Raw genomic sequence first — 14749 nt, 5'->3', positions numbered from 1 at the left:
GGCAGAGGATGCAGCATTCAGTTTTGTTTCTTAGTCACCCTGAATAACCTTTTGCTGCAGCATCACCAAAAACACAAAAACAAAAGAAAAGGGGACAAAAAGTAAGTGGACTTGTACGTTTAAAGTTTCATTTAATAACAATAAAAATACTAAATGCTGAAAATACTCAAATACATGTTGAGCTGGGCCTATAGATATTACAGTGTCCAGTTTGAAATGACAGCATCTTGGATTAACTTGAACACCACTGCAGCTGAGAAAGGAAAACATGGCCTGCAGGACTAATTCTGCAGGTCTCATTGTCTGTGTACCAGACAGCGTGAATGTGATTGATGTGCGATCAAAGATGTCTGGTCAAACAACACAACCTGCCTGTCCGCGTTATTCTCCTACAGACCGCTATCCACATGACTGTAACAATACAAAGATAATGACTAAAAAGGGAGAGACACAGACGTCAGAATCACTCACAGTCTTCCTGTTCATACCTCTGACAAATCTCCATTTTTGAGGTGCGCTCTGGCCATGCTGTCCAACCAGGTCCGCCTCAGCTCAGGGGTGCTGGCGTAGGACCGGGCCAGGCTGTACTGGAGGTCCAGCAGCATTTCAGGATCTTTTTCATGCTCTCGCATCTGGGCTGTAGCCATCAGAACTGTGCGGATCCGCTTGGTCAGACCCTTCACTTCTGAGGGGAAAGCTGTGGACTGCAGCAAACATACAGACACTGGTTAAAAAGGGAACAAATCTAGGAGGAAACAGGAGCTTCAGATGTGGCCTGCATCCTGCTGCTAGACTAAAATTAACTCCTTTAAACGTTTTAAGTGCAGTGTGGGGGATGACTTTCTAATCTTCTAAAAAAAGGCTCTTATTCTGATAGGAGCGACAGAAGACAACATGCAGGTCATCCATATTGTGTTCCAGCCTTCATTTTATGTGTGTTACTGCTTTGTTACATTACAGTTACATTACATTACAATCTTACCTATGCATATGGTTGGCTCGTTATGTAAGGTCCTACCCACAAGAAGGTGCAAGAGACGTAGGACCAGATTTACTCTGCATTAAAATACTAATATTGGGGTTTACTCAACAGCAATGCACAGAGACAATTTAGTGACTACAGGTGTGAATGCAGTAGCTTTTGCTGCTGCCTGTGCTTCCTGTGTATTTGTTTCCTTTTCAGAGCATCGTATCTGGGGAGGAAGCTATTTACAGGAATCGCACGAAAGCGTTTTTGCCGAGCAATTAAGAGCAAGTTGAGCCAAAACTTGTCGGAATTTGCATCTTTGATAGTTGCCATGAAGGCCAATTTGTTTGAAATGCCGGAGGGGGGAACAACACCAGATCACCAGCTAGTCAGAGCAAATCAGAGTCATCATTTAGTCATTATTAACCAACTGTTGTATGACACTGCGTGGAGGAAGAATATCACCGAGTTACGCAAGTGGCACAGCAACGCCAGCTCATCTATTATGGACTTGTCCGTGGTAAAGCAGCATTTTTTCTGGGTGATTGTTAGAGTCCGTGTGAGGTGTGAAATGTATCCAGATGAATCCAAGTCTCCAGCAAGCTTCATGATGCTGCAGAGTCCAGTCAGTTTCTCAACAAGCTGGTTGTTTGTGACCTCTTATTTGTGCTAGATTACATTTGCCATTATTGAAACGTAAACTTTTTATTCTCATCGTCACTTTGTTCTGCTAAGTTAATCAGTAAATACTATACGCCTTAAAACACTGCGCCATACTTCACACTAGTAGTCCTAGCAGTAACTTGAATCTGTCATCTAAACCTCCTGAGCGGTATTTACTGTTTAACCAAATTACATCACTCAAGCAATGATTCAAATTCCCATGAGGAGTAATGTTTCACAAGTGTGATTGTGTGGCTGCTCTTAAGAACACAAAGAAACAACAAGGGGAGCGAAACTTGCTCCCTTCAATCGCTCATGAAAGAACAAGAGAAACGAAGCAGGAACAACCTGAAGGTTAAGTCAGGCTCGATTAACCTTCAGGTCATCGAAGATCGTCGAAGGCTAATTCACAGTCTCTTCCAAACAACTCATGACAAAAACAGAGATACTTTGGTGGTTAATCATCCACTGCTAACTAGACTGTCTGAATCCTGATTAACAAGTTAAAAAAAAACCCAAGTCATAACATCTTTAATACTTTAATACTATAATTACTGTTTTTGAATTATAACACTAATACCTCGGGATTTCCTAATCATCACATTCTGTCCTGATAAGTGAAGTGAAGCACCGTGCTTTGTGTGTACTACAGAAAAATGGTGAATTATAGTGAAAAAATCATGAAGCAATGAGTAACGACTTGTTGTGACACTTCATTTACACGAAAAGAGCATAAAAATAAAGCTCATTCGCTGATTATTATCATCTATGAAGAAAGTGTGGATTTAGATCAATCTACAGATTGATTTTACAATACATCCACCTGGAAACTCCTCAGTGAATAATGGTAACAATGAATGTTTGTTGGTGCCAGCTGTGATTGGTTGTCTAGACTTCCACAATACCTTCATGGCCTTGTCGCTGTTTGCAAAGTTGTTGATGATGGAGAGAGACTCCTGGAAGCGTGAACTTCCGGTCAGCGCCACGTCAGAAATCAGCTGGCTTACTGCAATGATGATCTACTCGGGAAAGAAAAGCAGGGGAAGGTGGAGGGGGTGGGGCAGTGGGCACGGAGAAAGATGAAAATGAAAGGAGGAAATGCACACACGATCCAGTAAATAGTATGTGCACTAATCACTGCGAGACAACAGAAAGAGAAACTCAGCAGACCGTCTGCAATTAAACACGCTTTACATTCTTACACGCTTTACATTCTTCTCCTCCCTTACTGCACGTGAATTGCTCAGAGGAGCGTGCTTGGAGAAAAGAAAACCGAGTGCTGAACGTCAACAGTTGTCAACATTAACACTTTACCTGCAGGTGTGTGCGTAGGAAGGTTTTCCTCTTGGTGTACTCGTAGTTGTTCCTCATGAGCAGGTAGAGCAGGGCCGACGCCTCGGCCCGCAGAGAGGCCAGCTTGGAGACGCAGCACTTGAGCACCTCGCAGCACAGAGCCTCGCACAGCGTCACGCGACCCTTGAACAGCACCGAAGGGAACTGGCGGGACAACGGGTTAGTGTATTAAAGACAGATTCAGGACAGGGCTGGAGTTAGAAAATAGAGTGAGTGTGTAGGAAAGACAGCAGGAAAACGATAAATCACTTGATACACAGTGAAGATATCACATTAAAACTTTGTGTTATGGTAGATACTAATAATAAGTCCATTTAGATTTGGCTGAAAATAAAAATAAAACCACAAAAAATAACTAAAAAATAAAATAAAAAATAAAAAACTTTATATTACCCACAATTTTTTATGGATCATCTTCAAACTTCACAAAAACATAGTAGACCTCCTGGGCTAAGTACCTAGGTTGGCTAAGCATTTGACCTTCATTGTTAGCACTCAAGGTCAAAGTTCACCTTGAAAAAAATTTCAAGAAACCATATTGAGTAATAACATGAAACTGCATGGAGAGAGTTGCACGACAACTGGGTAAAGGAGATAAGAAAAGACGCTTCTCTGGTAAATAATCCTTCGACGTCATAGGTCAAAGGTCAGACATTAGGGTGCTGTTAAAAATAAGCAGGATGGCATCAGCACGTTTCAATCAAAACATCGTAAAACGTCAAATTTATTCAGGTTTTGGGGGGAAATCAAAGGTCTAGAAAACATCTGCATCATCAATCTGTGTATCAAACATGATACACTTGGCGTTAAAAGGTTATTGCAAAGTTTTGCTTGGGTTTTTTTTTTGTGGTGATTTTATTGTCAGGAAGTAACAAAAAACGGACCTGTTAACATTTTAGTTCTTATTTCACATTGTAATGACCCTGACTGGTTTAAACTAGTACATATAAATTGAACTAGTACATATAAGATGAACTAAAGGACACTATTGCAATGCCTGCCTCATGAGTCTTGTGTACCAGCTAAGTCTTGAGTCGTGTTTAGACTTGAATTAGTCTCGATGCGCTATGTTGTTACCAGTGTTTGTGTGGCCAAGAACAGCAAAGGTTTGGCTGTTAACAGGAAAACACGGCACGCTGCTGCCAGGAATTACGATTGCCGGTAAGAGTTTTAATCTAGTGCAGTTACAAATATAAACCTGTGACGAAATAAATAATAAAATGTCACAAAAACTGATATTCTGTCTCTAACTAATGAGGGGGGAAATCTGAACTGTTTATCTACATTTTTTTATTTACTGCAAAAGAATGCTGCTGTTAAAGTCCTCGCTGCCCATATCACCTTTCTCCAGTTTTCAGGCAGTCACAATACTCACAATAGCAAAAATCTGGAAGTGGAAAGTTCTGTTTGTCTGCTAACAAAGGCCTAATTTCTACCAAACGCAGCATAAATGAGTGGATCAAAAACAAGCAGACCGGATGAGAGCGCGGCTAATCCCTGATTAAAATAACAGTCGGCACAAGTTTCACGCATGTGTTCCACATGGAAACCGATCAAAGAAAGCCAGCTGAAGGAGAATCAATATGTTTCTGATACAAGGACGAGCTCTTCTGTTAGAAGGTGTCGTGCGTGGATAAATGTGTGCGATACCTGGATGAATCTGACCGCTCAGTTGGAGCACAAGATTGAGCCAGAGAAGGCTCCATTATTACCTCCAACATATATAAACATGATGTGCAGAAGAAAGCAAAAGATCACTGAGTTTGTAAAGACATTTCCGTTTGGAGTGTGAAAGATCCAATACTGAAAGAAGAAAGAAGAAAAACACGCGACTGTGTGTCGACTGCTGAGAACAGACAAACAGACCGTTCTCAGCTTGTCTGTGTGGTGGATTTTTAGCCACACAAAACTGCGGCTAAAACCCAGAGACACCGCTCTGCCTATGTGAAAACCATGTTTGCATATTTGCCTCTTGCAATCTATGATAAGTTCACATCAGTTAAGCAAGTAAGTTATTGTTATAACAGAAATGAAGGGGCTCACAGCTTTGGGATCATCGTTCATAGTGATAACATCTTCATCCAGCATTTAAAATAAATGAATGACGACCGCCAAAGCAAATAAAGACAAACTTTTGTTTTTTGTGTTGTGAAATGAAACACAAGCACTCAAACCTCCGCCAAGAGAGCTGACTACCGGGGCTGTGTGGACTTTTAAGGGAATAGTATTGGATTTTGTACATATTCATTTTGTTTTCTTCGTTCTTTTTAAACAGTAAAAAGCAGAAAAAACATCCAATGTAATGTGATACTTTAAATGTTTACAAAGTACTTTCCATATGTTGACACAATTTCTGACCTTGAAGACCTTTTAAAGGCTTGTTAAGCTGACCTCACTCCACACTCCTACAAAGTTTTATTTGAATTCAGTTAAATTAAGCTTTTTGAGTGTTTGCAGAGAAAATGAAACACACACACACACACAAACATACCAAACACAACCTAATAAGTCTGGCTGCAAAAATAACTGTATCAGCACTGCTCAGTTACTAAATAGACATCATGTCTCTTTAGTAGATGTCTACAGTAGCATTTAAACACCTAGTGATGGTTTTTGCTACTTTTATTCTGTGTAAACACTAAATCTCTACAAAACAAACTAGTGTAAACAGACCACTTTGTAGAAATAAAGACAGAATAGATTAAAGTACAAGTTGCAAAGACTATTTTTTGGGGGACTACTTTCAGCCGTGCATTCACACACTCCACCATTTGTGTTAATGAAGGACAACGTCTGCACTGTGGCTCGCTCGTGTGCCTTTAACAGTTTGTGTCATGGTCCTGGGCCATGTTGGCCCAGTGTTCTTAGTTTTCTTGTATGTTTGTATTTTGTTCCTTGCTTAGGCCATGTTTTCTGAGTTGCCCTGTTGTGTTGTTCCCTAAGTGTTTTCCCTTCATGGCTTTTACCCCCTGTGTGCCCCTCTGTGTATCTGTGAGCCCTCGTCTCTCCTTATGTTTTATTCCATGTTTCCCCTGCCCATTATGTCTAAGTTCTCCCCGTGCTCTCTCTTCCCCCTGTGTGCCCTCTATGTATTTATGAGCCCTCGTCTCCCTTTGTGGTTGTTTCATGTTTTCCCAGCCCGTTATGTCTGTGTTTTCCCCGTGCTCTCTCTCTCCTCCTGTCTGAACCTCTGTGCACTTCCTGTTTACTTTGTGACTCTCACGCCCGTACATGTCATGTTCAGTTCACCCCGCCCTGTCTCGTTATGATTATCAGTGTCACCTGTGTTCCCCGTGTGTTCCCACTTTCCTCGTTAACCCTCTGTGTATTTCTGTCTGCGTCTCCCTCTGTTCAGCGTGACGTCGTCCCTCATGCTGTGTGTGATTCCCCCGTGTTTCCTGGTGAGCTTTATGTTAGTTTTTCCCAGTTTAGTTTTGTATCTCCTATTATCTTTGGTCAGCAATAAAGCTGCTTTTTGAGTTCATCCCCGTGTGTGTGAGTTTTGCATTTTGGGTCCTCCTCCTGCCTGCCACACAGCCGAGCCTTGACAGTACGACGTCACCAGACATGGACCCAGCAGGCTCCTCCCGGGAAAGCGATTTGGCCCGCATCTTCAGCCTGTGGGAGCGAGTTTCCCACGCCTCGGACATTAAAGCAATGTCCATTGGGATAAACGCCATCGAGGCAATTCTCAAGGGGAATCCCCATCTTCACGAGCTCTCAGGATTTTCGGGCCTACTGTCCAATCTACAGAAAGCCAAGGAGACAGTACAAATTCGCGAGCTCGTCATACCGCAACAGCGACCGCCACAATCAGGAAACGTTTCCACGCTGCTGCCACTGGACTCCTCTCCATCCACCCTCCACTCTGACTGTCACTCACCCGCTGCTTTTCTCGCAGCAATGTGGTCGGAGGATGAGGAGCCGGCCGTGATCTCTCCGTCGTTGCCGGTTTCCTCCATCACCGCACCTCCGGCTTCCCGAAGAAAACGGCATTCACGCCGCCGACGCGCCACCCCACAGCCGGACATTCGGCCTTCTAATTCACCTGCTGTGGTGAGTGAGGACTCTGTGTCTTTTCCAGACATTATGACTGTTCATTCAGGGGCTGTGTTTTGTGTGGCGGATGTCAATGCGAGCTGCTTATCGCCTGTGCAGCTACCAGAAGCTCAGTCGGCTCCCTCGCAGCTACTTCCAGCTCGGTCAGCTCCCTCGCAGCCCTTCACAGCTCAGTCAGCTCCCTCGCAGCCCTTCACAGCTCAGTCAGCTCCCTCGCAGCCCTTCACAGCTCAGTCAGCTCCCTCGCAGCCCTTCACAGCTCAGTCAGCTCCCTCGCAGCCCTTCACAGCTCAGTCAGCTCCCTCGCAGCCCTTCACAGCTCAGTCAGCTCCCTCGCAGCCCTTCACAGCTCAGTCAGCTCCCTCGCAGCCCTTCACAGCTCAGTCAGCTCCCTCGCAGCCCTTCACAGCTCAGTCAGCTCCCTCGCAGCCCTTCACAGCTCAGTCAGCTCCCTCGCAGCCCTTCACAGCTCAGTCAGCTCCCTCGCAGCCCTTCACAGCTCAGTCAGCTCCCTCGCAGCCCTTCACAGCTCAGTCAGCTCCCTCGCAGCCCTTCACAGCTCAGTCAGCTCCCTCGCAGCCCTTCACAGCTCAGTCAGCTCCCTCGCAGCCCTTCACAGCTCAGTCAGCTCCCTCGCAGCCCTTCACAGCTCAGTCAGCTCCCTCGCAGCCCTTCACAGCTCAGTCAGCTCCCTCGCAGCCCTTCACAGCTCAGTCAGCTCCCTCGCAGCCCTTCACAGCTCAGTCAGCTCCCTCGCAGCCCTTCACAGCTCAGTTAGCTCCCTCGCAGCCCTTCACAGCTCAGTTAGCTCCCTCGCAGCCCTTCACAGCTCAGTTAGCTCCCTCGCAGCCCTTCACAGCTCAGTTAGCTCCCTCGCAGCCCTTCACAGCTCAGTTAGCTCCCTCGCAGCCCTTCACAGCTCAGTTAGCTCCCTCGCAGCCCTTCACAGCTCAGTTAGCTCCCTCGCAGCCCTTCACAGCTCAGTTAGCTCCCTCGCAGCCCTTCACAGCTCAGTTAGCTCCCTCGCAGCCCTTCACAGCTCAGTTAGCTCCCTCGCAGCCCTTCACAGCTCAGTTAGCTCCCTCGCAGCCCTTCACAGCTCAGTTAGCTCCCTCGCAGCCCTTCACAGCTCAGTTAGCTCCCTCGCAGCCCTTCACAGCTCAGTTAGCTCCCTCGCAGCCCTTCACAGCTCAGTTAGCTCCCTCGCAGCCCTTCACAGCTCAGTTAGCTCCCTCGCAGCCCTTCACAGCTCAGTTAGCTCCCTCGCAGCCCTTCACAGCTCAGTTAGCTCCCTCGCAGCCCTTCACAGCTCAGTTAGCTCCCTCGCAGCCCTTCACAGCTCAGTTAGCTCCCTCGCAGCCCTTCACAGCTCAGTTAGCTCCCTCGCAGCCCTTCACAGCTCAGTTAGCTCCCTCGCAGCCCTTCACAGCTCAGTTAGCTCCCTCGCAGCCCTTCACAGCTCAGTTAGCTCCCTCGCAGCCCTTCACAGCTCAGTTAGCTCCCTCGCAGCCCTTCACAGCTCAGTTAGCTCCCTCGCAGCCCTTCACAGCTCAGTTAGCTCCCTCGCAGCCCTTCACAGCTCAGTTAGCTCCCTCGCAGCCCTTCACAGCTCAGTTAGCTCCCTCGCAGCCCTTCACAGCTCAGTTAGCTCCCTCGCAGCCCTTCACAGCTCAGTTAGCTCCCTCGCAGCCCTTCACAGCTCAGTTAGCTCCCTCGCAGCCCTTCACAGCTCAGTTAGCTCCCTCGCAGCCCTTCACAGCTCAGTTAGCTCCCTCGCAGCCCTTCACAGCTCAGTTAGCTCCCTCGCAGCCCTTCACAGCTCAGTTAGCTCCCTCGCAGCCCTTCACAGCTCAGTTAGCTCCCTCGCAGCCCTTCACAGCTCAGTTAGCTCCCTCGCAGCCCTTCACAGCTCAGTTAGCTCCCTCGCAGCCCTTCACAGCTCAGTTAGCTCCCTCGCAGCCCTTCACAGCTCAGTTAGCTCCCTCGCAGCCCTTCACAGCTCAGTTAGCTCCCTCGCAGCCCTTCACAGCTCAGTTAGCTCCCTCGCAGCCCTTCACAGCTCAGTTAGCTCCCTCGCAGCCCTTCACAGCTCAGTTAGCTCCCTCGCAGCCCTTCACAGCTCAGTTAGCTCCCTCGCAGCCCTTCACAGCTCAGTTAGCTCCCTCGCAGCCCTTCACAGCTCAGTTAGCTCCCTCGCAGCCCTTCACAGCTCAGTTAGCTCCCTCGCAGCCCTTCACAGCTCAGTTAGCTCCCTCGCAGCCCTTCACAGCTCAGTTAGCTCCCTCGCAGCCCTTCACAGCTCAGTTAGCTCCCTCGCAGCCCTTCACAGCTCAGTTAGCTCCCTCGCAGCCCTTCACAGCTCAGTTAGCTCCCTCGCAGCCCTTCACAGCTCAGTTAGCTCCCTCGCAGCCCTTCACAGCTCAGTTAGCTCCCTCGCAGCCCTTCACAGCTCAGTTAGCTCCCTCGCAGCCCTTCACAGCTCAGTTAGCTCCCTCGCAGCCCTTCACAGCTCAGTTAGCTCCCTCGCAGCCCTTCACAGCTCAGTTAGCTCCCTCGCAGCCCTTCACAGCTCAGTTAGCTCCCTCGCAGCCCTTCACAGCTCAGTTAGCTCCCTCGCAGCCCTTCACAGCTCAGTTAGCTCCCTCGCAGCCCTTCACAGCTCAGTTAGCTCCCTCGCAGCCCTTCACAGCTCAGTTAGCTCCCTCGCAGCCCTTCACAGCTCAGTTAGCTCCCTCGCAGCCCTTCACAGCTCAGTTAGCTCCCTCGCAGCCCTTCACAGCTCAGTTAGCTCCCTCGCAGCCCTTCACAGCTCAGTTAGCTCCCTCGCAGCCCTTCACAGCTCAGTTAGCTCCCTCGCAGCCCTTCACAGCTCAGTTAGCTCCCTCGCAGCCCTTCACAGCTCAGTTAGCTCCCTCGCAGCCCTTCACAGCTCAGTTAGCTCCCTCGCAGCCCTTCACAGCTCAGTTAGCTCCCTCGCAGCCCTTCACAGCTCAGTTAGCTCCCTCGCAGCCCTTCACAGCTCAGTTAGCTCCCTCGCAGCCCTTCACAGCTCAGTTAGCTCCCTCGCAGCCCTTCACAGCTCAGTTAGCTCCCTCGCAGCCCTTCACAGCTCAGTTAGCTCCCTCGCAGCCCTTCACAGCTCAGTTAGCTCCCTCGCAGCCCTTCACAGCTCAGTTAGCTCCCTCGCAGCCCTTCACAGCTCAGTTAGCTCCCTCGCAGCCCTTCACAGCTCAGTTAGCTCCCTCGCAGCCCTTCACAGCTCAGTTAGCTCCCTCGCAGCCCTTCACAGCTCAGTTAGCTCCCTCGCAGCCCTTCACAGCTCAGTTAGCTCCCTCGCAGCCCTTCACAGCTCAGTTAGCTCCCTCGCAGCCCTTCACAGCTCAGTTAGCTCCCTCGCAGCCCTTCACAGCTCAGTTAGCTCCCTCGCAGCCCTTCACAGCTCAGTTAGCTCCCTCGCAGCCCTTCACAGCTCAGTTAGCTCCCTCGCAGCCCTTCACAGCTCAGTTAGCTCCCTCGCAGCCCTTCACAGCTCAGTTAGCTCCCTCGCAGCCCTTCACAGCTCAGTTAGCTCCCTCGCAGCCCTTCACAGCTCAGTTAGCTCCCTCGCAGCCCTTCACAGCTCAGTTAGCTCCCTCGCAGCCCTTCACAGCTCAGTTAGCTCCCTCGCAGCCCTTCACAGCTCAGTTAGCTCCCTCGCAGCCCTTCACAGCTCAGTTAGCTCCCTCGCAGCCCTTCACAGCTCAGTTAGCTCCCTCGCAGCCCTTCACAGCTCAGTTAGCTCCCTCGCAGCCCTTCACAGCTCAGTTAGCTCCCTCGCAGCCCTTCACAGCTCAGTTAGCTCCCTCGCAGCCCTTCACAGCTCAGTTAGCTCCCTCGCAGCCCTTCACAGCTCAGTTAGCTCCCTCGCAGCCCTTCACAGCTCAGTTAGCTCCCTCGCAGCCCTTCACAGCTCAGTTAGCTCCCTCGCAGCCCTTCACAGCTCAGTTAGCTCCCTCGCAGCCCTTCACAGCTCAGTTAGCTCCCTCGCAGCCCTTCACAGCTCAGTTAGCTCCCTCGCAGCCCTTCACAGCTCAGTTAGCTCCCTCGCAGCCCTTCACAGCTCAGTTAGCTCCCTCGCAGCCCTTCACAGCTCAGTTAGCTCCCTCGCAGCCCTTCACAGCTCAGTTAGCTCCCTCGCAGCCCTTCACAGCTCAGTTAGCTCCCTCGCAGCCCTTCACAGCTCAGTTAGCTCCCTCGCAGCCCTTCACAGCTCAGTTAGCTCCCTCGCAGCCCTTCACAGCTCAGTTAGCTCCCTCGCAGCCCTTCACAGCTCAGTTAGCTCCCTCGCAGCCCTTCACAGCTCAGTTAGCTCCCTCGCAGCCCTTCACAGCTCAGTTAGCTCCCTCGCAGCCCTTCACAGCTCAGTTAGCTCCCTCGCAGCCCTTCACAGCTCAGTTAGCTCCCTCGCAGCCCTTCACAGCTCAGTTAGCTCCCTCGCAGCCCTTCACAGCTCAGTTAGCTCCCTCGCAGCCCTTCACAGCTCAGTTAGCTCCCTCGCAGCCCTTCACAGCTCAGTTAGCTCCCTCGCAGCCCTTCACAGCTCAGTTAGCTCCCTCGCAGCCCTTCACAGCTCAGTTAGCTCCCTCGCAGCCCTTCACAGCTCAGTTAGCTCCCTCGCAGCCCTTCACAGCTCAGTTAGCTCCCTCGCAGCCCTTCACAGCTCAGTTAGCTCCCTCGCAGCCCTTCACAGCTCAGTTAGCTCCCTCGCAGCCCTTCACAGCTCAGTTAGCTCCCTCGCAGCCCTTCACAGCTCAGTTAGCTCCCTCGCAGCCCTTCACAGCTCAGTTAGCTCCCTCGCAGCCCTTCACAGCTCAGTTAGCTCCCTCGCAGCCCTTCACAGCTCAGTTAGCTCCCTCGCAGCCCTTCACAGCTCAGTTAGCTCCCTCGCAGCCCTTCACAGCTCAGTTAGCTCCCTCGCAGCCCTTCACAGCTCAGTTAGCTCCCTCGCAGCCCTTCACAGCTCAGTTAGCTCCCTCGCAGCCCTTCACAGCTCAGTTAGCTCCCTCGCAGCCCTTCACAGCTCAGTTAGCTCCCTCGCAGCCCTTCACAGCTCAGTTAGCTCCCTCGCAGCCCTTCACAGCTCAGTTAGCTCCCTCGCAGCCCTTCACAGCTCAGTTAGCTCCCTCGCAGCCCTTCACAGCTCAGTTAGCTCCCTCGCAGCCCTTCACAGCTCAGTTAGCTCCCTCGCAGCCCTTCACAGCTCAGTTAGCTCCCTCGCAGCCCTTCACAGCTCAGTTAGCTCCCTCGCAGCCCTTCACAGCTCAGTTAGCTCCCTCGCAGCCCTTCACAGCTCAGTTAGCTCCCTCGCAGCCCTTCACAGCTCAGTTAGCTCCCTCGCAGCCCTTCACAGCTCAGTTAGCTCCCTCGCAGCCCTTCACAGCTCAGTTAGCTCCCTCGCAGCCCTTCACAGCTCAGTTAGCTCCCTCGCAGCCCTTCACAGCTCAGTCTCCAGTGTCCCCCTCAGTTCAGTCTCCAGTGTCCCCCTCAGTTCAGTCTCCTGTGTCCCCCTCAGTTCAGTCTCCTGTGTCCCCCTCAGTTCAGTCTCCTGTGTCCCCCTCAGTTCAGTCTCCTGTGTCCCCCTCAGTTCAGTCTCCTGTGTCCCCCTCAGTTCAGCCATTAACTCCACCACACGCTCCATTTTCACCTCTACCATCGCTTCAGTCATCAGTTCGGTCTGCCACTCAGTCGCCCTTAGTTCCGTCATCCACACTACCACCTGTTTCCCTTCCACCCCAACCATCACTACACCCAGCCATTCAGGCTGCTACTCAGTCAGACATTCAACCCATAGCCCTGCCGTTACTATACTCTGTAGCTGAGCCACTAGCCGCCCGACCCACAGCCACTTCAGCCACTCCTCCACCCGTTGCACCTCCACTACAACCATCACTGCAGTCTCTAGCGCAGTCTCCTGCAGCTCTGCTTTCCCCAGTGCAGTCTCCAGTGTCCCCAGTGCAGTCTCCAGTGTCCCCAGTGCAGTCTCCAGTGTCCCCAGTGCAGCATCCCTTAGCACAGTCATCCACTCAATCACCAGCTCCACTTTCCCCTCAACTATCACTACCACCTCTAGCTCAGTCTCCTGTGCACTCACCTCTGGTTCATTCTCCTGTGAAGTCATCAACTCCACTGCCTACTCCACTCTCACCACCTCCGTTACAACAGACATCAGTTCAGTCCCCTGTGCCAGTGCAGACGCCCTCAGTTCAGTCTCCCGTGCAGTTATCTACTTCACCACCATCAGTAGCTCAGCTCCCACTCTCATCCGCATCTCTAGTAGCTCACTTCGCACCTGAACCATTGGCCCAGTCCCCGATAGCAATACGGTCTTCTGTTCGGCTTAACATTCAGCCAGGGGTCCCAAACCTCTCTGGCTCTACATCAGCTCCTGCTGGAAGCTCGGATGAGCTCATCCAGGACTCCGCGGCTCCCACGCCGCCATCTACCTCGTCCGCTGGGGGTTCCAGTGAGCCCGGCCAGCACCTCCTTGTCTCCGCTGGAGGGTCCGAGGGGCCCGTTCAGCCTCCTGTCTCCGCTGGAGGGTCCGAGGGGCCCGTTCAGCCTCCTGTCGCCGCTGGAGGGTCCGAGGGGCCCGTTCAGCCTCCTGTCGCCGCTGGAGGGTCCGAGGGGCCCGTTCAGCCTCCTGTCGCCGCTGGAGGGTCCGAGGGGCCCGTTCAGCCTCACGCCGCATCAGCTGGAGGGCCCGAGGAGCCTGTCCAGCCGCCATCTGCGACCGCCTCGTCGTCGCCTGGTCCAGCTGCATCCGAGTCTTCGTCATCGCCTGGGCCAGCCTCTGCCTGTGCTTCTGCTACGCCTGGGCCAGCCTCTGCCTGTGCTTCTGCTACGCCTGGGCCAGCCTCTGCCTGTGCTTCTGCTACGCCTGGGCCAGCCTCTGCCTGTGCTTCTGCTACGCCTGGGCCAGCCTCTGCCTGTGCTTCTGCTACGCCTGGGCCAGCCTCTGCCTGTGCTTCTGCTACGCCTGGGCCAGCCTCTGCCTGTGCTTCTGCTACGCCTGGGCCAGCCTCTGCCTGTGCTTCTGCTACGCCTGGGCCAGCCTCTGCCTGTGCTTCTGCTACGCCTGGGCCAGCCTCTGCCTGTGCTTCTGCTACGCCTGGGCCAGCCTCTGCCTGTGCTTCTGCTACGCCTGGGCCAGCCTCTGCCTGTGCTTCTGCTGCTCCGCCTGGGCCAGCCTCTGCCTGTGCTTCTGCAGCTCCGCCTGGTCCAGCCTCTGCAGCTCCGCCTGGTCCGGCCTCTGCCTCTGCAGCTCCGCCTGGCCCGGCCTCTGCCTCTGCAGCTCCGCCTGGCCCGGCCTCAGCCTCTGCAGCTCCGCCTGGCCCGGCCTCAGCCTCTGCAGCTCCGCCTGGCCCGGCCTCAGCCTCTGCAGCTCCGCCTGGCCCGGCCTCAGCCTCTGCAGCTCCGCCTGGTCCGGCCTCAGCCTCTGCAGCTCCGCCTGGTCCGGCCTCAGCCTCTGCAGCTCCGCCTGGTCCGGCCTCAGCCTCTGCAGCTCCGCCTGGTCCGGCCTCAGCCTCTGCAGCTCCGCCTGGTCCGGCCTCAGCCTCTGCAGCTCCGCCCTCCGAGTCCTCGTCTGGTCCGCCCTCCGAGTCCTCGTCTGGTCCGGCCTCCGAGTCCTCGTCTGGTCCGGCCTCCGAGTCCTCGTCTGGTCCGGCCTCC

General features: G+C 52.4%; 1 protein-coding gene across 4 annotated transcripts in view; it reads right to left on the bottom strand.

Moving 5' to 3' along the window:
* Positions 1–14749, bottom strand: part of dock11 (dedicator of cytokinesis 11) — a 90612-nt gene that overhangs the window by 22871 nt on the left and 52992 nt on the right. For all 4 annotated transcript variants that reach the window (XM_004567104.3, XM_004567103.3, XM_012923518.3 and 1 more), the window contains 3 exons: positions 2945–3127; positions 2536–2649; positions 489–704 (listed from right to left, as the gene is read on the bottom strand). In XM_004567104.3, the coding sequence (XP_004567161.2) occupies positions 489–704; positions 2536–2649; positions 2945–3127 (513 nt within the window). The remainder of the gene's footprint in view (positions 1–488; positions 705–2535; positions 2650–2944; positions 3128–14749) is intronic.

Source organism: Maylandia zebra, linkage group LG3 (assembly GCF_041146795.1).
Source record: "Maylandia zebra isolate NMK-2024a linkage group LG3, Mzebra_GT3a, whole genome shotgun sequence".
In the NCBI taxonomy this organism is placed as follows: domain Eukaryota; kingdom Metazoa; phylum Chordata; class Actinopteri; order Cichliformes; family Cichlidae; genus Maylandia; species Maylandia zebra.
This window is presented reverse-complemented; position numbering and strand designations above follow the sequence as displayed.